The sequence below is a fragment of the Sander lucioperca genome, chromosome 7 (assembly GCF_008315115.2).
Source record: "Sander lucioperca isolate FBNREF2018 chromosome 7, SLUC_FBN_1.2, whole genome shotgun sequence".
Taxonomy (NCBI): domain Eukaryota; kingdom Metazoa; phylum Chordata; class Actinopteri; order Perciformes; family Percidae; genus Sander; species Sander lucioperca.
Genome location: NC_050179.1, coordinates 7051191 through 7073010, shown reverse-complemented (window position 1 = coordinate 7073010; position 21820 = coordinate 7051191). Strand labels below are relative to the sequence as shown.

At 39.1% G+C, this 21820-nt stretch overlaps 2 protein-coding genes across 6 annotated transcripts; one reads left to right on the top strand and one right to left on the bottom strand.

Annotated features, from left to right (window-relative positions):
* Positions 1-1292: 1292 nt before the first annotated feature.
* irak4 (interleukin-1 receptor-associated kinase 4) lies at positions 1293-8863 on the top strand. 5 transcript variants are annotated; one of them, XM_036003145.1, is made up of 11 exons: positions 1293-1829; positions 2000-2145; positions 3101-3259; positions 3872-4032; positions 4113-4177; positions 4678-4792; positions 4876-4985; positions 5832-6018; positions 6590-6652; positions 6978-7142; positions 8017-8863. In XM_036003145.1, the coding sequence occupies exons 1-11, from the start codon at positions 1669-1671 to the stop codon at positions 8071-8073; spliced, it is 1389 nt and encodes a 462-aa protein (XP_035859038.1). In that variant the 5' UTR covers positions 1293-1668; the 3' UTR covers positions 8074-8863. The 5 variants fall into 5 exon arrangements, with proteins under 5 accessions (XP_035859038.1, XP_031138704.1, XP_031138703.1 ...); XM_031282844.2 differs by having other exon boundaries at positions 1294-1829; positions 3101-3262; XM_031282843.2 differs by having other exon boundaries at positions 1295-1829; positions 3095-3259.
* twf1a (twinfilin actin-binding protein 1a) lies at positions 8855-20226 on the bottom strand. The gene is made up of 9 exons (XM_031282846.2): positions 20094-20226; positions 18553-18633; positions 18206-18384; positions 14078-14173; positions 13341-13445; positions 10894-11019; positions 10216-10366; positions 9962-10083; positions 8855-9635 (listed from the first exon to the last, which is right to left on the bottom strand). The coding sequence occupies exons 1-9, from the start codon at positions 20116-20118 to the stop codon at positions 9468-9470; spliced, it is 1053 nt and encodes a 350-aa protein (XP_031138706.1). The 5' UTR covers positions 20119-20226; the 3' UTR covers positions 8855-9467.
* Between the last annotated feature and the right edge of the window lie 1594 nt (positions 20227-21820).

Here is a 21820-nt window from a genome sequence, read left to right as displayed (position 1 = left end):
GCAAAGTAACTAAAGCTATAAAAAATAGATAAGTAAAACGTATAATAGGCAAGTAGGAGAAAATGAAAATACTCAATTAAAAGTGCGGCATTGTTGTAAAATGTTTGTTTATAGCACTTGAATAAGAAATTCATGTTGTTTAGTTTAAAACACTCAGGTTCAGTTATAGTGTGATTAAAACTCACTATTTACAGTACTTGATTTACAGCTGATTTGTGAAAAGGTAGCCCCCACAACCTTATTTAACAGTAATTTAGTATTACTGAGAACCGTCACAGGAAGTGCTTTTATTTTGAAGTAGGCTACACGGAAGTTGTCTGTTGTGTAGCCTACTCGTGCTAGCTTACTGAGATGAGGCTCAAGTTGTTCACTTTCTTGTGTGTAAAACTGCAACGTATTGAGCAGTAAATGGTCACAGTAAAAGACGAGCGTCTTTGGTCGTCATTCGAAGCCTTTCCACTACAGGCAGAGTTACTCTCCACGGCTGATAAAATGCAATGATATTTACGTGTAGCAAGCCTCAGCATTAATTCCCGACATGTTTATATCTGTCAGCCGCTGACGTACAGTCACCTGTTGGGACCATAGACTTATTATTATTGCTTATTAGCAATAATATTATTATTAACAGTCTATGGTTGGGACGTCCGTAACTTCTCTGGTTCTGGCTCTGACCACGGGAACAGAAACAGGACAGCTCACTTCAACGCAGCGTAATAACTCCTGAAAATAATATCCATCTCGCAAATGTATCAGTCTCTACAGTCATCTCAACCATCGTATACAGCGACAGCAAATAATACGGCTTTTTTTTTCCTGTGAAGAAATGTGTCGCGGTGTTGGTGAATTCTTAAAAAAAACAAAGCACCACTAAATGTTGTGTTAATGCATTGTAACTCGCGTTACTGAGATTGTAACGAGTATAATATTACCGAAATTTAATTAGTAATGCGTTATATTACTGCGTTACAGCAAAAAGGAATACATTACTGTAATTACGTTACTTTTGCGTTACTCCCAACACTGTCAAGGACTAACACAATTTCTCTGAATATTAAATCAGATCATTATAACACAGAAGAGATATACACTCCTGTTTCCAGGTGTCATCAAAGATGTCTTTATGTGGGTTATAGTAAAGAAATGATTATAATTTTAAAAACCATATTCTCATAACTCAGACTCAGACTGGTAATCTCGTTATTGTCCACTAGAGGGGAGCATACTGTAAGCATATAGGAGAGCACAGGATATCTGTCAGTCTTTCTGTTCCAGTAAGTCTGTAACCAACAAACAAAACACATTTACAGAGAATGGATAATGGAATGTGTGCTCTCACCGACACCCGGAGGGCACACAGTACAGACTGTACATTTTATACTTTATAACTATCCATGACTATCACTGCTTGTATTTCCGCATTGAAGGTGGAGACTGGAGACCTAAAGTGGGACAGGCTTGCTGTGTTACGTTTGGGGAAGTTGCTCAATATCGGAAATACACCTTTTACTAAACTGTGAGCAAAATATCAGTTTGCTAATGTTCTGTTTTTTATCAATGGCGGACGATTAACACCCGTAACGGCGCTGTAAGTTGTAGGGCTACACCATTTCAGTACAACTATCAGATAAAACACAAACTCAGATTGTGTCCGTATTTTTTCGAAGAATGAATAATTCTGTAACTCCCGCTACTTACATTCGCAACCTCAGTTATAGTTTACTTCGCAAGTTGTCCGACTTTCTGGACCCTCAAGACAGGTGGAAAGATGTTATTGTCTCGATACGGAAGACGAGTGGGGAGTTAAGGTACTCTCAGCATCATGTGAGGTAGGTGATTATATAGCTGGTGGCAGACAAGTTCATGTAGGCTATTTACTGTGTTATTGTTTTAATTCAGGTCGAGAATGCTATACGGTACCTATTTGTCTGTCTGTCTGTCTGTCTGTCTGTCTGTCTTTCTGTATGTCTATATATCTATCTATTATTTTATTTCTCAGGAGATTTGAAGGCCTTGTTGCACAGGGTAAAAGTCCCACAGTGGAGCTTCTGTCAGACTGGGGGACCTCCAACAGTACAGTGGGGGAACTTGTGGAGATTTTGAAGAGTCACAAGTTATTGGCTGCTGCTAGTGTCCTGCTACCTGGTATGATTGTTTAATATAATAATCACAGACTGTATAATAGGCCTATAAGTTATCTATAGTATAGCTATAACCCTATCTACAGTCAATGGTCACACTAACACCTACATCATCCTAATCAAAACAGTATTCCAATGTCCCATCTTTTCTTCATTTGCCCATACAATTAGATACATCTGTCCAATATCAGTGAGTGAGCACAGAAACTCACTCAACATTCATTAATAAATTAGTTTTAGTTTTATTACATCTATTTTTCAGGGACGACTATGTACAAAAAAACATTAATGTCATAAAAATGGTAGAGAAGCTTAATTTCAGATTTAGCTACTTTCCACCTGCAGTCTAGCAGGTTGACACAATTGCTATACATACTACCATGTCATAATATGGGACACACTGCCTTAAAAGTGAAGTGATCCCTGGGTTTAATAGCTTTCCTAATTGACAGTGGAAGAATTGTGAAAAAGATACAGATACTGACTATCAACTACTAAATAGTCAAGTACTAAATAGAAAACAGCCTTATTATTATTATTATTATTATTATTATTATTATTATTATTATTATTATTATTATTATTTTGTGTCATACAGTACAATACAATGGTCTGTTTCATGTGGGATTACATGATGATTTACAGTGATACCACATAGAAATAAAGAAATGCAGCTGTTGACATTCATGATCAAAAGAGAATTTAAAAAAAGCCACACAAAGGGGGAAAAAGTAAACAACTCTACATGTACACAGAAATGTACAACATACATGCTTCTTTTAAAACACATTATTAATTTGTGTTTGTGTAGATAATCTGATTATTGCACAAATTTCCATCTCAGAAACTCTCAAAAAGTAATCACAACCATTTTAGGTTATTAAGACTATGCTTTTGACTAGTGCACCATATCAACAAAATAACTTATCTTGATGTCTTTTGTCCACATGCAGTGGAAGAGGCAGTCCCACCAGAGACACAGCCAGCCTCTCCATCAGTTGGAACAAACAGCACCCTTCCAACTAGACTACTGGAAGAGAGGGAGACGCAGTCACCACCTGCCAGCTCTCTTCTGCAGCCACAGATTCTACTGGACAACAGTGAACCAGGCCACACAGGTGGTTGCACTTTTTTTCTCTCAAATTTAGTTAACATGTTAACAGTCAGCTGTAGAGACGTTAGTATGAATATTACTTTTTTATGCATATAGTCCTTTGTGGTGATCTGTACATTAGAGGAGGTTGTGAAGCATGTTTAGCATTTACTTCTAAACAAGTTGAAGAAGCATGCAGATGTTTTACTCAAGTAAAAGCAGCATTAACACAATGTAAAACTACTCCATTACAAGTAAAGGTCGTGCATTCAAAATCAAAAGTACTCATGCAAAACGTGGCCCACACAATATTCTTTATATATTGGTGTTGGGTAGTTTAATTTTTAACAATGCATTATATTTTATAACCTAGTATGTTTTGTGTGAGACATAATAAAAATAAAAAAAAGTACTTCCCTCTGAATTGTAGTAAAGTATAAGTATAATAAAATGTATATAAGTATAATCAAGGCTGTTTTATCTTAGTTCCTGACATCTTGATTTCAGCAGAAGCTAAATTGTAAATGATGCTTGCTTCTATGAAAATAGTGATTTTACAAAATTGACCAGCAGGTGGCAGCAATGTGGCCTTAACCACAACAGTCAATATGACCCTTGTCTGTGTGTTCATCATTAGGTTTCTCCAGTTTCTTCTACAATGAGCTGATGGAGATTACAGGAAACTTTGATGATCGTCCCATATCAGACGGCGGCAACAGACTTGGAGAGGGTGGCTTTGGCACTGTGTACAAAGGTCTTCTTAATGACAAACCTGTTGCAGTGAAAAAGCTCAATCCAGTAAGTGAAAATACTTCCTTGCCAATCTGCTTACTTTTGCAGATCTTGTAAATCACAACTCAAAATATTTTCTCATTTAGATGGATGACATCTCCCTGGACGAGCTGAGAGTTCAGTTCAACCAAGAGATCCAAACTCTCAAAGTGTACGTTCCCTTTCCCTCTTCTGTCTGTATCCTTGTTAATCAGGTTAGTTTTGAGTGAATCACAGCCACCTCATATCCATTACGTTTTATTAGCTAGAGCACACAAGCTGTACTGTAGCAGGCATATTAATCAAACTAATGGAACTTGAGAGCGAAAGCATTGAAAGAGTTTTTGGAAAAGCAGCCTGTAGTTAGCTGGGGGACAAACAAATACCTTCAGATTGAATAGATACTTATACCCAGTCATTGCCATTACTAATTGGAAAATAAATGCAAGTGGTTGATACAAATATTGGACAAACTGTGCATGTAAATACTTTTCACTGTAACTTTTCTTTTTGTGCAACCAGTGGGTTTTTGCTTGTTTAACTATCAGCAAGCAAGCAAATAAGGCTTTTTTCCAAAATGTCAAACTATTTCCATTTAGCCCAACATAGGTTAATATGATGATTCATATATTTGCAATTACAGGTATGGTTTGATGAGTGTTTGTTCCACAGGTTGAAACATGAAAACTTGGTTGACATGGTTGGATTTTCCTGTGATGGACAGCATCCATGTTTGGTGTATGCCCTTATGGCCAATGGTTCTTTGCTAGACCGACTAGCTTGCTTGGTAAGCACCATCAGCAATACAGACTCTGCTTTCTAGTACATGTGCTTTTACACAGATAATGTGATGCTTTTTGTTGTTTTTAGGAGGGAAGTCCTCCTCTGTCCTGGCAACAGAGATGCTTGATAGCTGAAGGGACAGCGAGTGGCTTGGAGTATCTGCACAGCAACCATCATGTCCACAGAGATGTTAAAAGGTACACAAAGTGAGGCCTCGTTATCAGTGCCCTTTAAATGATCTTTTCTTAAAGGAATAGTTCAACATTTTGGAAAATACTAAGATTGACAGCACTCTCAGGCCCCATCCACACCTAGTCACTTCATGTATCTTGGGTGGATCAGGTCTGATCTAAAAAAGGCTAACTGTAAATGCATCCAAGAAGCATTCAAGACAGACTGAAATCTGATTCCTCAAATGTTAGTTAAATATGAAGCTACAGCCTGCAGCTAGTTATCTTAGCTTAGCATAAAGACTGAAAACAGGCTCCGTGTTTGTTGTGAAACAATCAGATCGTGATTGTTCTGTGGTTCGTATCTGGTAGTTTGTCATTGATTGGCTTGACCTTACTGAGTTGATTCTGAAAGCAGTTACGAGTGCTCGGAGAACACAGTGACACGAAGCAGCGTTCAGTTCAACAATGTTGTGAAAGGTTAATGAAAAACACAAAAATATATACAAATTTCTACATTACATACAGTACATAATAGAGGGGCCCCAGATGAAAGGAGGATTGGTTAAAAGTTGGTTCACACAGATAAATCGTCAGGGAGGTAAACAGTGAAATAATTTATGAGACAAAGTCTGATGAAAAAGGCTAGGTACAGAGTTTAACGGAATGAAATGTAACAGATTCACAACAGCATTGTTCATTGTTGTTTTTAGAGTTCTGCTTAGATCCAAGCTAGCTGTCCTCTGCTGTTTCCAGTATTTTTGCTAAACTAAGCTTATAATAGCTTATTTACAGAGGGATATGAGAGTGGTCGGGATCTTCTCATATAACACTCGACAAGAAAGCAAATAAGCATCTTTTTTTTCTTGTTAGTGCAAATATCCTGTTAGATGAAAAATTAGTGGCAAAGATCTCAGACTTTGGGCTGACCAGAGCATCAGCCAAGCGGACGTCAACAACCATGATGACGGAGAGGATTGTGGGTACCCGTGCATACATGGCACCAGAGGCGCTAAGAGGAGAGATCACACCAAGATCTGATGTCTTCAGCTTTGGAGTGGTAGGCTTTCTGCAGAAACACACACACACACACACACACACACACACACACACACACACACACACACACACACACACACAGAGATGGGGATATTATGTCAGGAAAGGAGAAACTGCAACTGTAATGTAAAATATTGAGCACAACTCAGCAGTTTACTTAAGTGCAAGGTTCCCCAAAGTACTGACACATACATAATTGCAGGACATAAACATTATCGTATACATTTCTTCCAATTTGTGAAAATAGAGCTCTATGTTATGTATCATATGTCATTATTTCCTACTAAAAATTCCAAATCAGTTGAGGCCCACAGCTGTACTGTATTAGTAGCTGTAAATGTTGAACATATTATCCATTGTATGACATTAGTTGAATGATTTATGGGATCAGCAGTGTATAAAACCGTCGGACCTTTCACATAGTGCAGTATATACAGCTTATAGACGTCTTATTAGGACAGCTGTGGAAACACTACAGTGTCTGTGAAGCTACCTGGCACACGGTGGAGTAATAAAGGTTTTCTGTCGTCCAGATCCCCATGTGATTAACCCCATCTCTCTGCCATCTATAGGTGTTGTTAGAAATATTGTCTGGACTCCCGCCAGCCGATGAAAACCGTGAGCCACAGTTCTTGGTGAGCAGCACAAAAGAGGCTTTTACTGTGATTACAGCTTATTAAAGACTTGGCATTTAATTAAGGAGAGCACGTTATCAGTTTGTCGTCATTAAAGAGTGATTTTGAGCAAATTTCATCTTTGCTGCTGCAACTTCAACTGCTGTTCAAATGGTTATACACAAATCCATATTTTGGAGTGTATGTCCAATGAAAGTGGACACTAAAAATCAAGTTCCTCCAGCATGTAAAAATGAACTTGAAAAGTAAGCAAAATTTCCCCCAAATCATGGCTTTTATAGTTCCTCACTGCCTTCAGTCACCTGTATTGTGATTTTTTCCCCAGATGGAGGTGAGGTATGATATAGATGATGAAGATGAGGAGCTGACTTTTGAGGACTTCTTGGACAAAAAGATGGGAGACTGGGAGCTGAGCCAGGTGCAGAGTGTCTACTCTTTGGGCTGTAACTGCCTCCACGATAGGAAAAACAGACGGCCAGTCATCAAACAGGTACAATGGGGAAAGACACCGGCAGATATTAAGATGTTTAGCTTAAGATACTGTGTTGGCATTTGGACTACTTTCTGTGTGTCACCTTGAGCGAAATATCTTTATTATCAGCTCCAGGAGCACTGAATCTGTCTCTCAATACTTGTTGACTTCTCCAGCCTGTCTGTGGCTCTCAGTACCAAGCCCATAGAGTTATACTGAGGATGTAAATCTTACGAAACACAAATATATAGTTTTAATTTTATAAAAGGTTCAGTAATTAAATAAAACACCTGGGCACTGTAGTTTTTTGCAGTGCAGTTTGGGATTATTTTCAGCTGTGGATTTGGTGCGCCAATGAGTATTTATGATCGCAGGACGGTGTATGAAGGATCGACTTAAAATAAACTAGTGCCCATGTTCATCGTAATAAAGGAAAATGTCACCCAGTGTAACAGTGTAGGTTGTTGATGTGTTTTTAATATTTTTTGGAAAACAATGGAGGTTTAGGACACAGAGGAATAATCTATATCAGGCTTTGGCTACAAAAAGTACTTAGTTAGTTAGTGGGATCAATTTGTTGTTGTGACAGAGCAAAATACATTTTGTCTTCAAATCTGTTATGTTATTGCTATATTTATCCTTAAAAGTAGATAGTTAACTAGGCTTTAATGACTGTGGTCCACTGAGGTCAGAACACAAAGAATCGTAAAACATTGATGTAAATCCAACAGTGAAGAATTTGAGATGAATAAATAAAGCATGGGATTTGCTTAGACTTTGTTTCCTCTATCTGATGTAAGGTTTTACTCTGTATGAAAAGGATAACAAACTAAAGTTAATGTATTTTTATTTGCAGTCTGTCATTTGTAGTTATTAATATCCGTCTTAACAGGTCCTGTTGGAACTTAAAGGAGTTGTCAAAAGCATTGCACTGGATTTGAAGGCATGAAGCATACCATCCCAGAAAAGAAACAAGATTTCTGAGCCTGCTCCAGTCACGCTGCACACAGACAAATGGATTTCCTTCTCAAGTTTCAGAGAAATGAATGCTACTGGTTGACTGTGACTGACAAATATTTATATTAAGCATTATCTTTTTTTCTGTAATAATAAACAGAATTTTTTTTAATCTCATTTCAAATGGTTTACTATATTTGTTTTTTGATTTTTAAGAAGAATGTAGCTTAGTTTTTCCACAGCATTTTGTGAGGCTGTTATGTCAGGTTTGATATCTCAATATCTTGAAAAGGCTGAAAGCATCCAGCCACAGTGTTTGTCATGTAGTGTAAAGGAATACAATTAATGAAAGACAAAATGTGTGATTTAAATATTTAATTTTTTCTTCTTAAAGATTTGTAAGAAAACAAAGAAGACCAAACATATTTTTTTCTATTAGAATGACACTATGAATACAAAGGAAAGGATTTTTCTTTCAAACATGAGGTGAGCTTAGTAGCTTTCCTAATATTAGTCAGTAGACCAGTGGATGTGGCAACATATTAAACAAGGTACTTCTAGTATTCCCTTTCCTTACGGTTGCTTGAGTGCTCTCTTGTATGGGCACCAGCAAAGTTTGAGTAGGTTCCTTTTAGTGAAATCTGAGATGTATTGATGTAATATTTCTGGAAGCCCCTGTTCTTTCCACTGTGATCCTCACCGACACAGACAATCACCAGAACAGACCGGACTGTTTCTTAATCATAGAGCATCACACAGCTACAATATGTACATTTACAGCACTTGCATAGAAAAATAAGTTTCTCAGCAGATGATTTTTCATGTAAACCACAGTTATATCAAAAAAGAAGTCAATTTTCCAATATAAAATGCACTGTTAAAATGAATCAATAAACACAACTGGGATATATTTTCTGCTTTGGAGCACCTCATTGTGCAAACAGTAGGAGAAAAATGTTCAACACAGACACAAAAAATTAATTGACACAGACTTAAGGAATGCAAGTTAAGAATTCGAGCATGTGAACTCAAAATGGGGGGGATTTTATCATATTGGCGCAAGTTCACATTAGTCACACTAACATCTTTAAAGTCTTAGAGCTGGCAACAATGGAAAAACCTCAAGCTTGACTTTGATAGGGCCTCTTTGAAATTGAAATAAATTTGACTGTACTAACATACATAAATATGCTTCCATTTGACAAGCTACAAATGGAAATTCTGAAGTGTGTCATTGCTCAGTTGTCCTTGGCGTGCATAGTTGGGTCTCTGGGGAACTTTGTGGGAATTTGAAGCTGTTGTCTTATTCTTTTAAACAAGCGTGTCAAATATGATTTCCCCCCCACGTGCTTGGGGTGGAGGTGGTGGTCGGGTGCTGAGGTCTGTTTAATCTTCCTCCTCTCCCTCTGTGGGGGGTCGGGTGATGCGGCGGTAACCTCTCTTCCCAGCAGGGCCTTTGGGCTTGGCGAAGGCCTGCTTGTGTGCATGCTGCTTGGGATGCACCTCCTCGTACAGGAAATCACCGGTCAATTCATCACCATTGTCAATCTCCAACTGGTAAACAGACAGACAGAAAAAAATATGAGACAATGAAAAATGACAATCTTATCAAAATAGTTGCTGATAAAGTTTTTGTTGGTCAATCTAGCATTGCAGCTCTAGATCAAACTAGAGTTATAAAGTGTTAGACTAATACCTAATGGTGTTACTTACTGTATTTAAACTTTAATGGGTGCCTTCTTATTCGTGAATATTCAATATTTTGACGAAATTCTCAAGATCTAATATTAAGTTTTCAGGGGCTTAAAGTTTGTGACAAAAATGATCAAGATGTGTATGCTGTTGATCACAGTCTTGTATCATGATAGGTAGTTTCTCACCTTTTTCTCAATCTCAATCTGAAGATTGTTTTCCACCATGTCAACCAAGGGATTTTTGCAGCTAGAATACAGCATCCTCTCTCGGATGCTACAATTGTACCCGGGCATAGAGTAAATGAAGACTGCAAAGGTAAAAAAAAGGACAATGAGGTGAGTAGACACAAAGTACCATTCAGGGCAACACAAAAAAAAAACAGCTGTATAGAAATAATAGTGTCAACTGTTCATAATAACTTGAGAGAGAATCTATTCACCTGTGGACTCTAAGTAGTCGCCTTCGTGGGAATGTTTGTAGAGGAAGAAGTGGTAGCGTGCAGATTCTTTAGGGATTCTCATTGGCAGGTCTTTAACCTCTGTTGGCTCAGTGTTGCACAACCGAATCAGCTCCTGTGAAGCGTCTACTTCCTGTTGACAAAGAAAATGAAAAATTACTCTCAAGGTTGTGCGTTTGTGCCCAGGAAGTTCCTGCTTTGAATTCCAAACCAATTAGGATCCAGGATACAATCTAGGTGGGGGGACAATGAATAACAACACATGTCCCCTCGCTCTCAGGTGTTTTGAGTTACTCAACAACTGGTGTAGGAGTAAACCTTCACTGAATAAATAGAACAAAACATGCAGCTGTCTTGGAAAGCTTTTAGAGTAACAGACAAAAAGGGGAACGGAGACAAAGCAGCAACAGTGCCACAATTATTCCTTTGTACTTTGCACTGATCGGATCTTGTGACATGAACCCTTTGAATTTCAATGAGAGGAACAAAAGGCTTTTTGGGCAAAATGAGTAACTAATTGTGTCAGTCTGTAAACAACTTCTGACCAAAAATACTCTATCCCTCCAAACAATAATGAAAGACAGAGAATTGATTTGCTTATTCAAGTTATTGATCCTGCAAAGTCTCCTACTCACTCATGATTTGCTCTTAGGAACTCACCAGCTGAACGTAATTGATTCTTTTGTCCCTAAAGCGTTCAAGTGCTGCAACAGCGTCTTTGTGAATAGGGAAGGCCACTCCCTGCAGAGTCTGCTGCTTGGTATCCACACTGATGTCCGTCTGCACCTGAACACACCACACACACAACACACACACATTAGTGACATTTTTCATTAATAGGCGCATTTATGCAGAAGCATGCTCCAACACCCAAATTAATTACTGAATTGATAATGGGAACCTGTGGCATAGAGTTAGTATGTGGCTTCCAACATATTTTTGACTTTTTAGCAACTTTGTTTGACCTGGTATGACATGTCCACATTTATATAGCAGTGTGAACAGGAATGTGTCCTGGGCCACATTAAGGAGCTCCTACTCAACTGTGAGCAGAACTATGTACTCATTCAAAGTATTTATCATGTCACAGAAACCACTGAGAGTGAATCGTGTGTTTGGATGTTATTATCATACTGTGATGTGTTGCTGTTTTTGTTCCGGTGCTGCCTGCTCTTATATCCCCGGCTGTCTGGAGCCATCTGCTGCGCTGTTGATTGGAAAAGGCAGTCGCCGGTATACAATAACCTTTTTTTTTTTTGTTTCATAAAACTCGCAACTTTTGTTATTTATTAGTCTCACATTGCCAAACCTCTCCAAATATCTCCACAGAGTAAGCAAACTGAGCAGCAAACTGAGTGGTTTTTTATTATTCAAAAGCTTTTATTATGAAGCAGCAAAATCAGGAACTGATGGGTCTTAATTAGCAGTAACTAAACACGACTCCTATAAGTGGACATGAAACAAGAAATAAAGCAGATATAAAAACTAAACTAGTCCACTAAAGTTACAAACCTACTGAAAGCTGAACACACATAGACTTAAAAAACGCTCTGGTCTTTAAATTCAATCATATGAGGGGACAAAATCAATGTTTCCACTCATGATAATGACTTGTGGATAGGTGAAATAGAATAAATATTCTTCAGTTTAGTCATCAGAAAGTAAAAAGTGCAACAAGCAGCTTGAACGCTGGAGCGTAATGATTACATGAGGTGCTTGTATCGGCAGTGACAAGGCACCTCCACGGAATCACACAGAACACTGGAAATGCTGGGGGGGGATTACACTGATGGATTGCATCTATTTTTAGAGCCCTGTTCCCACAAAATGAAATGCCGTGCAAACATGATTGAGCCTCCGATGTAGCTACCTCGCATACTAAAAAGGATTGCGGGTCTTTTATCCATCTGCTTAGTAAAAGTCAGGCAGTCTCCAAGGCACAGCAGTGATAAATATTTGAAATCCTCTTTTTCATCTAGGCGGTACAGATTAATGGAATATTATCTTCCTTCAACAGCTGGTCGAGTGGGACGAGCACAAACCTCACTTCCCATTTGCTCTGCTGTTTTTAATTGACCATACTTTGGCGAGGGAGTGCATTACACAAAGCACTTCCATATATGGTAAGAAAGACAGTTCTTGTTTGTGCAGCAGGCTGAAAGAGCAGCACTTAGAATAGGTAGTTTCTTAATAAAGAAGAAGATGTTTATCTGGGTTACAGTTCCACAAAGGTTGAAAAGTGAAACTTCAGATGGTTTTTCTTTTTATACTTTGTGTCTGGTGGAGTCTATCTGGCACCCTAAAGCCCCTTACGTCGGCAGTGTAAACATTAGCAGCGGGCAATGGCTATCATATTACAGTATTTCTTCATCTTATCACTGCAAACAACAAAAGGCAAAGCACAATGATACAGCTAAACTGTGCTACATGCAAAATCACTGCCAAGTACTCAAAGCTACAGAGCATTCACATTTGCATGAAGCTCTCCCAACATGGAAATAATAGATTTAATCACCCATAAAGAGCTCTTCTTTAATCACTTTGTTGCTCAGGCTGAATCCATATAAACAAGGTGTTTCTATGGAGTTATGGGTGTGTTTTGTCCAAGTCTAATATATTCATCTTTGCCAACATCCTGCTGTTCTAATGCATCAGCATCTATGCACTGTGTCGATACTGCCGGGCAAGCATATGTACACTTGTACTGCTGCTGACCTTGTTGTGTTTGGAAGGATGCATCGCTGGCCTTCATTGATACTCCACACTGTTTCTGGTGGGATTTACATCTCACACACACAAAATGTGATTAGGAGGAATACTGCTGTAAGCAGTCTCTAAAGGCTTAGGTGAAAGGACAATGTAGTGTCATCCCTTTCAGAACTAAAAAAGAGAACAAGCCTAATCCACAGACACTTCAAAACAGACACAAGCCATACAACTTGTCAACATGCGGTGGTCTCTGCACACACAAGCATGGTGAAGGGCATTGTTTCTTCTATTATGGTCTCAAATGGAAACCAAGAAATAAAATCCAAATGTCTTGTCTTGTCTGTCTGTCTGTGTGTGTGTGTATGTTTGTGTTTGTGTTTGTGTGTGTGTGTCTGCACCTCATTTAGTTTAATCTGTCTCAGTTCCTCCTCTGCAGCAGTGAGGGGCAGTGGAGCAGCCTGCGAGGTCAGATATTTCCTGTATCCACTGAGAGTCACTTCATCCTGGCGTGGCAAAAAATAGCATAATCACACATCATACAGCAATATTTACTGACTCACTAATGCATCAATGCTCATATCATCATACAATGATGCTACGCCCTGCTACACCCTGTAACACCCTGCAGTGCCCTGCAACGCCCTGCTACACCATGAACTACTATTTCTAGTCATAGTTCCATTGTCTTTATTGTGACTATTATTGCCACTGTTCATCACACCCCCAACCGGCACCATCAGACACCGCCTACCAAGAGACTGGGTCTGTGTCTGGAGGTTTCTCCCTAAAAGGACGTTTTACTCACCACTGAAGGTTTCTGCCTAAAAGGGAGTTTTTCCTCGCCACTGTCACACTAAATGTTTGCTTTTGGGGGGAATTACTGGAATTGTTGGGTCTTTGTAAATTATAGAGTGTGGTCTAGACCTACTCTATCTGTAAAGTGTCTTGAGATAACTCGTTATGCTTTGATACTATAAATAAAATTGAAAATTGAATTGAACATCATTGCTCATGTCAGTTGCCATAAACGTGTAAGACTGAAGCTTAACTTGTTTTAGTTAGGCTTCTGAAGCTTTGTGACTGAAGCTTGACGTCATTAAAAGAGCTTTTCACATCAATTCAAGTGTTGACCAACCTTTGTGGTACCGAAAATCTCATCCTTGATGATCCCGCCTCCAAACTCTTTCTTCAGTGTGGCTCTGGTAGCAGCATATAACATTTTATGTCGCACCTGTTGAGAATATGAAGACAATTAGGAGATTTTTTTTTTATTATTCTTTATATTAGGTGTCATTCTTTTTGTAAATATGTTACATGGTTGTTTAGATGAGCTTGAGCTGTAAATTCCATTTATCTTGTCCATTATCTTGTCCTTCTTGCTTTTCTGCTCTGTTATGAGGGTTTTATACTGTTTCTTATAGAAACCATAAAGACTAATATGGGATGGTATGTTATTAACTTTATTGCAATTGTGTTGGATGATTGATTATATCCTTGCAAACACTTGGAGATTTCTTGTAAACAAAGTTTTGGTTTACAGTGTCACTGTTGAATGCATTTCCACCCTCATAAGACATCTGCAAAGCCAATTGTTGGATCATTTTGAGCCCTGCATCGTTTACATTAGGGTTGAGACGATTCGTCGACGTAGTTGACGTAATCGATTACGTAAATGCGTTGACACAAATAATTTGCGTCGACGCGTCGGTAAATAAAAATAAATAAATAAAACTTGCGTGCAAATTAATTAATGTAATGCAGAACTAATGTAATGCGGAACTTCTGTTAGATACACGGGTTCTAGGGACACCTAATCTGTAACCCCGCCTTAGCTCTGAAGCTAACCGAGCTCCTCCGCCTCATTGACATATATAAAATGGACCAACAGATCCCGTTGCTCTGGACGGAGACCAGTGAAGGATATTAGAAGCACTTTTCCGGTGAGCGCTGAGCGTTACTGCGCAGCTTCCAACTGAGAGAGACGACGTAAATGTGCCGTGAGCAACCTGTCTGAAAGTTGTAAGTCTTCTGGTAGCTGTGCCAAGAGAAATCTCAATCATTCCCAATCTAGCAGAGACGGAGAGCGTAGGTATATGTAAGGAGATAACATAGGCACAGGCTAATTATTGATCACTAAAATGCTAGTTAACATTAGTAATTACACTTAAACAGCTAATATGAGTCAAAACTGCCTGCGAGCTTCTCCTGTACTATACGGTAATTTCTCTACTGTGCGACAGTAAGTCGCGTGGTTATGACACAATCGTTAGCCTATTTTTACAAAAACGTCTGCTACGGAGCTATAACGTGAGGTACAAGGTAATGGAGCCTTTTATACATTGTTGTGTTTCTTTAGAAATAAACAACAGACAAATACAGTCTTTAAACGCTTCAGATGTAAAGTTATTCTCTGTCAAAGTGGCACCAAAATGAATGGCAGTCAATGGAATGCTAACGGGGCGTGATAGCTTGTTATAATCAAAATGGCGCCATAGGAGCTATGCGTTCCGAGGAGAAGCTTACCCCTTTGCTCCGTCTACATGCAGTTTTTTGTCAGGTCGACGGTCCAGTGAGTGAGTCAGAGATAGCAGCACGAAAGTACGAGTATGGCGAGTAGTGGCGACCCACAAGGGTTCCCCGCCGGCCTCTTTAAGATCGCAAGTTTGGGAAAACTTCAAGACTGTATGGCTGCAGCCTAGAGCCTGATGCCGTCCCCGCCTCGAAAACTTCGGTCTTCGGGTCAGTTACAGTAGTAGGCTACAGGCGAGAGAGTGGTGGATAAGACAAGGACTGTGTGTCGGCGTTGTTCAGCAGTTGTTGGGTATGTGAGTGGACATACATCATACAACAACATGCTAACGCATATCTGACGCCATAACCCAGATGTGCCAATCACTGGAACGAGACAAAAACAACTGTCCAACTTCTCTACAGTGCTTAACCAGCCTTTAGATACAAATAATTAAAGTTAAATTAAAGGGAGAAGAGCTTGGATGTTAAACAAGAGCTCATTCATTATTTTACCTACTGTCAAAAAAAAAGCAAATACAGGCTACTCTTTTTGCACTTGCTCTGTTTACTTTAAGTTTTTATTTTTGTATTCCTCCTGAAAGTGACTTTATTTTGTGGTTGGATTGATAGCCTACATCTGGCTTCAGGTTACACTACAAATTCATTTTACTTGAACAGTTCAGTGTTAAACAATTTTAATAAATAGAGATTTGAACCTTATTGAAATTTGTTTTGTGTAAATTGTTAATAATTGAGCAATGGGAAAATAATCGCTAATTGAAAAATGAATCGTTAGATTAATCGAAAGATTAATCGTTAGATTAGTCGACTACTCGGAAAAATAATCGCTAGATTAATCGTTTAAAAAAATAATCGTTTGGGCCAGCCCTAGTTTACATCCATGTTTACATGTTAGCAGTCGTCTTCTCCCTGCCTTTGCTAATGCATGGGTACATTTCTTAGCGCTAATGTCGCCCGGGATTGTTGTTGTTTCTTCAGTTTTTTGGAGCCGGCACAGCACTGTGAAACATCAATCTACTGTCAGCTGTTATCAGAGGACGCAGGTGAGGGAAACAAGAAATAAAAACAGAAATTCTCAACATGAAACTGCCAATACGCTATTTCACAGTCATTAAGTCATTTCCTGTATATCAGTAGTTTAATTTAAAGGAAACAATGACACTTTGTAGCAAGTTTCATTGATTATAATGGAAGCGTATGTTGGAACGTCCGCTCGTTACGCATGCAATGTAGCCAGCCCGTAAGTTAAATGAATTGAACTTTTAAGGCGAGGAATGAGAAGCGAATTGCCTGTATGTGTGAAAACAGCTTTATCTCACGCATCCAACAATGGTAGGGGAAACAATGCATGCCTAATCAAAAATTAAATGACAAACGAAAACACACTAGACCAATTCAGTCAAGACAGCAGCATGCACTGGTTGTGAAAAGATTTTGCAACTCCCAGGCAAGCCTCAACCTGAAGCACTGTGCTTTGAGCAGGAAAAGGGCAGGAATGTTGAGCTCAGTTATGGCTGTCAGAAAGTGAATTTGAGCTCACTTCCACCATGCAGTTAGAGTGGCACAAATATCCTGTATGGCACTTCATTTTGGCACTGGTCTATCCTTGCAACATTCCTCTTTCCATTGCTACAGAAGCAACATTTGTATGTCTATTTGTCATGGCTATTTTGAATCGCAGTGACTCTATCCCACAAGCGGTTTATAAAGTTTTAATGGAATCAAATGACAATGACTAAGGTGACATCGTATGGGTCAGGAACACAGCAAACGCAAAACAGACATTTGCATGACAAGGAAACAACACCGCAAGATAAGCCTACATCACCTAAACGCCTAAGAGGGTGAATTTGAAGTCAGAGATAGGAGGTTTAGACTAAAGGCCCAGACACACAGAGCTGACAGCAAAACGTCAGCAGAAAAGGCAGTTGGGCTGATCGGTCTCCCCAAGTTGGTCAAAAAAGCGACGAGACGTAATACGTCTCCATAACAGCAGGCAGCGCTAATCTGTATTGTCACCCAAAAATGAAAACCGGCAGCTGATTGGACGAACGCGTCACGTGGGTCTGGTTTCTCCGGAAATTCAAAGACAGACTGTCATGGCGGCTTGTTTAAAATACGATTTCATATTATACTAAAATAGTTCACCGAAACGTGTTTCTGAAAACATTTTAAGCGAGAAATAGGCCGTGCAGTTGCTGAATCTGTCTTCATTTCAGATCAACAAAGGTCAGTTTAAAAGATTTTCGTCAGATTTTGGAAGACTCTAGTCACGCTCATTCCGCTCCCCGTTTCCGGGTTAGCACTCTACCAATCAGATGGGTCATTTGAGTCCAACTCCCGGCAGTCCCCGCCCCGCCGATTATACATGTCAAATCGGCCAAAATGAAGGACGACGGCTCCTCGGACAGACGACGGCATGGAACACGCGGAACAGACTTGAGTCACTGACCTCGCTAGACGGTCCAACAGCCGATTATCGGGTCTGTGTGTCCGGGACTTAAGTGTCATGTTATTTGGAAAGCACTAAAATCTACCCTTGTTTAAAGGTCTGTTAGGATATAAGGAATGCACTGTTTTACACATTTATCCAGTTTTTCAAAAAGCAAACCACAGAATTGCTGCATAGATGTGGTAACCCCACTGAACTGATACTTAAAGCAGAGGAGGATAAATGCTGTGAAGAATGGAAAGATATTCATTAAAGCCGGTCTGGGCTTGGTTTTCTTACTGTAGAGTGGTCTGGTGACCAGGCCAGGAAGACCCACTCGTAGCCCTGGTTGTTAGTAGAGTCCAGCCGGTACAGAATATAGCAGGGCACGTCATCCTCGAGGAGGGGCAGCACTAAGGAATCATACTCCTGGTCCCACTTCTTTGATGCTTTCCTGGTGGGACCCATAGTCAGCTGCTCTGGAAAGCAGATGTGTGCAACAACAATTTCAGCAGTGCATGGATTTGTTAGTCATGTTGACATTCTTCATGTCAGCCTTAGTAGAAGTTTGGGTAAAAGTATGAGTTAAGTGATTTCTTGGCAGAAGGAGCTGTAAACAAACTCTAGGACTCTGGGACACTGCTTACCACCCTCAAGGATGATCTTTAAGACCCGATATTGGTCTCCGCTCCTGGCACTGGCAAAGACTTCCTTCACATCGTTACCCGCTGCAAAAAAGACAGAGAAGGGGTCAGTCTCCTACTGTTTGAAACAGATGCTTGCTTGACAATAACACATTCTTGCTAACATGGCCATTTTGAGCCCCTAAAAGCTTTGTGAATCTCACTAACCTGTGAAAACAATCAGATGGTAGACATTATACAGAGAAAAGAGAAGAATCTTCTTATATGGCTTTGTTAAGATATACTTCAAGCTTCCCTTATATTGTGTCTTTAAACAGACTTTGAGTCAAGAACAACATTTTCGAAACTCTTCGGTCCTATAACTAGGCAGCAAGAAAACATGAAAAAAATTCTTGTTGGGTTTTGCTCAGGTACACTTCAGTAGTACAGATGTGACTGAATGCTGGCTACCTTTGACCCCAAACCTAGGCACAATAAAACAGATCTCTAAAAGAACAGTTTCCTATAACACAGACAGAGAGGTAAATAGTTAATATACCATTTATATATAATCAGGGGTTTGTCCTTTCAAGCACAGGAATTCACTTTGATTTTTCTCCATTTCTACATGTATTAGTCTAGTCAGCTATAGATGTGTGTGTGTAAATGGAAGCAGTTTTACTAGGAAAAGACCCAGTAGGCTCTGCACAAATGCAAACATAAGCTTAAGAGTTTTGAAGGATATAAAAACTTAGTCTGCTATAGACTAACTTGACTGATTTTGACAGGGGACAAAACTAAACAAGAACACAACTGATCAAACCTTTAATTGTAAGATAATTTATATGATAACCAATGTTTAACGGTGGCATTGGCTTAGAAGAGGCATTTATAATCGCTTAATCTCCCTGTCTAATTATTAACTCACATAATTTGCACGTTGTTTTACCTCAAGACAGACTGTAAGCATTTCGGCGGTGCTGCTGCCATATATAACAGGACGTCACGCCCCGGCCCTGCTGAAGCCCAGTTTTATAATAACACAGTGTAGGTAATGCCAGTGCTATTCATGTGTTTATGGGAAAACCGGCCGGCCTGCCCGGAGATCCACCAAGCCAGCAGTTTGTTTAAATGAAGGCGTCGCCCATCCATTTAGAAGGCTAAACTAACATCAGAGGATTTAAGCTTTATGCTGAGAAGCTAAGGCATAAAAGGCGTTTGCACTATTGTGAAAAAAAACATGGAATAGCCGTGATTTATGTAGCTCATAAACCGGCTAAAACCCTCAGGGATTATGTCTCGTAGTCCTAAAAGTGCCCAAACAGTGCACCGCTGATCACACACACACACACACACACACACACACACACACACACACACACACACAGACAGACAGACAGACACACCACGGTAGCTCAAAGCTAGCTAGGAGTGGCTAGCTAACTTGACACTGGTTTCTCATTGCAATGAATTGTTGCAGGTACTCAAAGCTCGCCCGAGAATCACACACTCGCACAGCAAAATATACAAGGACAGAGACATTGAAAGCAGAGAAATGCATCTACCTTGAATGCCCGTTTGATGTGACATTGTGTCTTTCGTCGGATAAAGGGCTGATGCAGCTGTTCAGGCGAAACCAGGGCAGAGAAGCAGGAAGTGGACTACATCGACAAAACCCGCCCCAAGTCTTTCGTCATCAACATCAAACTCAAATGACATAGTCCAACAATGTATTCACATTTAACTTTGTTTTTGTATATTTTATAATTTCTTAATAATATATATTTTTTAAATATGTAAACATGTTGTGCATTACGATGACAAATAATTAAAATGCCAGTAGTAGAGGAAGTATTCATTTCCTTTTCATAAGTAAAATTATCAATACCACAATGAAAAAAACTATACAAGTAAGTCTTAAATCTAACTTAAGTAAAAACATACGTTGTATCATCAGCAAAATGTAAAACAATTTATTATGCAGCGGACTTGTCTATGTAAGAGTTGTTTTATTGGATTACTGTGCATTGATTTAAGCAGCATTTTAATGTTGTAGCCCCTGGTATAGTTGGGGCCCTTAGTAAAGGAGGGGCCAATTTGAAATGTTTAGTACAATTTTGGGTAGTTTAATCTGTATTGCATGATAAGCTCATCGTTTGTTTTGTATGCAAAATCGGAATCTGCAAAGTAAGTTTAATAATCACTTTTGAAATGTAGTGGTGGAATGTTAATAATATTAAGTCAGCAGTGAAGGCAGTTTTACTTTTATCATGGGACATTAATGATGACACTATTGAGGATTTAAATTAGGATACAAAAATTAAACAATATGAATAATTGTGGGCAAAGCAGCTCAGTTATTTTTTATTTTTCCATTTTGATTTAGGCCTCTAGTCTGTGATAACGGGGAGACTTCCGCCTCTGATGGCAGATCTTATTTGGCGTGACCTAATACATCACGGATGTATTAAGAGAACACAGGGCGTGACATCCTGTAACATCTGGAAGCCACCGGGCTTCCTGTCTCTGCTCTCGGGCCCTCCTACTTCACGTTAAATAAATAAATAAATAAATAAATAAATAAATGAATAGATTTTACAGCAGCAAAATCATCCTGTCACCAGAGGGAATCTTAGCTCGGTGTCATAGCAGACACAGCTAGAGTCACACCGGAAACAATGTGAACCCGTCTTCAAATTAAGGGTGTGTATTGTGTCACTTCAAACGAAGACTATTTGGTTTAAGTCAGCCCCTTGAGGCAAACTTGTGATTTGTGATGTTGGGTTATGTAGCATGCACAGCACAGTTTAAATGATATAAATGATATGTTGAAATACGTCCAAGCTATCTGATATATGTGTTTTGATGGAGTCTTGTCAGACAAATATTACTGATGTCAAAGAATATCTAATTGATAAAGAAAGAAGCTGGCATGGCTGTATTGTGTATGTATTTAAATGGATAAATAAATAAATAAATAGCTTTTTAAAGAGCCATATTTAAATGTACTAATGTCAATTTCAGTTAAATGGCAAACCAAAACAACAATCAAACCCTGAAGGTGTGTGGAGCACTCATTTATGAAAGGAATTTCAACATTTAAATAACAACATTCCTCCTATAAACAATATACAGGAAATAAACCAAACAGCAGCACATTGAATACAATAAAAAGTAACAAACAACCACAAATTAAATAATTGTAGTACATAAAATAGTACATTCTTCAGTTGAATATTTACTAGTCCCGCATTGTCAGACCTATCTCCAGTCCACAGTGCTGTGGCGTAAG

Coding starts and splice junctions, on each gene's coding strand:
- irak4 (XM_031282842.2), top strand. CDS start 1,669: ATGAATAATTCTGTAACTCCCGCTACTTACATTCGCAACCTCAGTTAT. Junction 6,653..6,977: donor ACCGTGAGCCACAGTTCTTG/GTGAGCAGCACA, acceptor TTTTTTCCCCAG/ATGGAGGTGAGGTATGATAT. Junction 7,143..8,016: donor GACGGCCAGTCATCAAACAG/GTACAATGGGGA, acceptor CCGTCTTAACAG/GTCCTGTTGGAACTTAAAGG.
- twf1a (XM_031282846.2), bottom strand. CDS start 20,118: ATGTCACATCAAACGGGCATTCAAG. Junction 18,634..20,093: donor ACATCAAACGGGCATTCAAG/GTAGATGCATTT, acceptor TCTTTTTTGCAG/CGGGTAACGATGTGAAGGAA. Junction 18,385..18,552: donor AAAGATCATCCTTGAGGGTG/GTAAGCAGTGTC, acceptor TCTGCTTTCCAG/AGCAGCTGACTATGGGTCCC.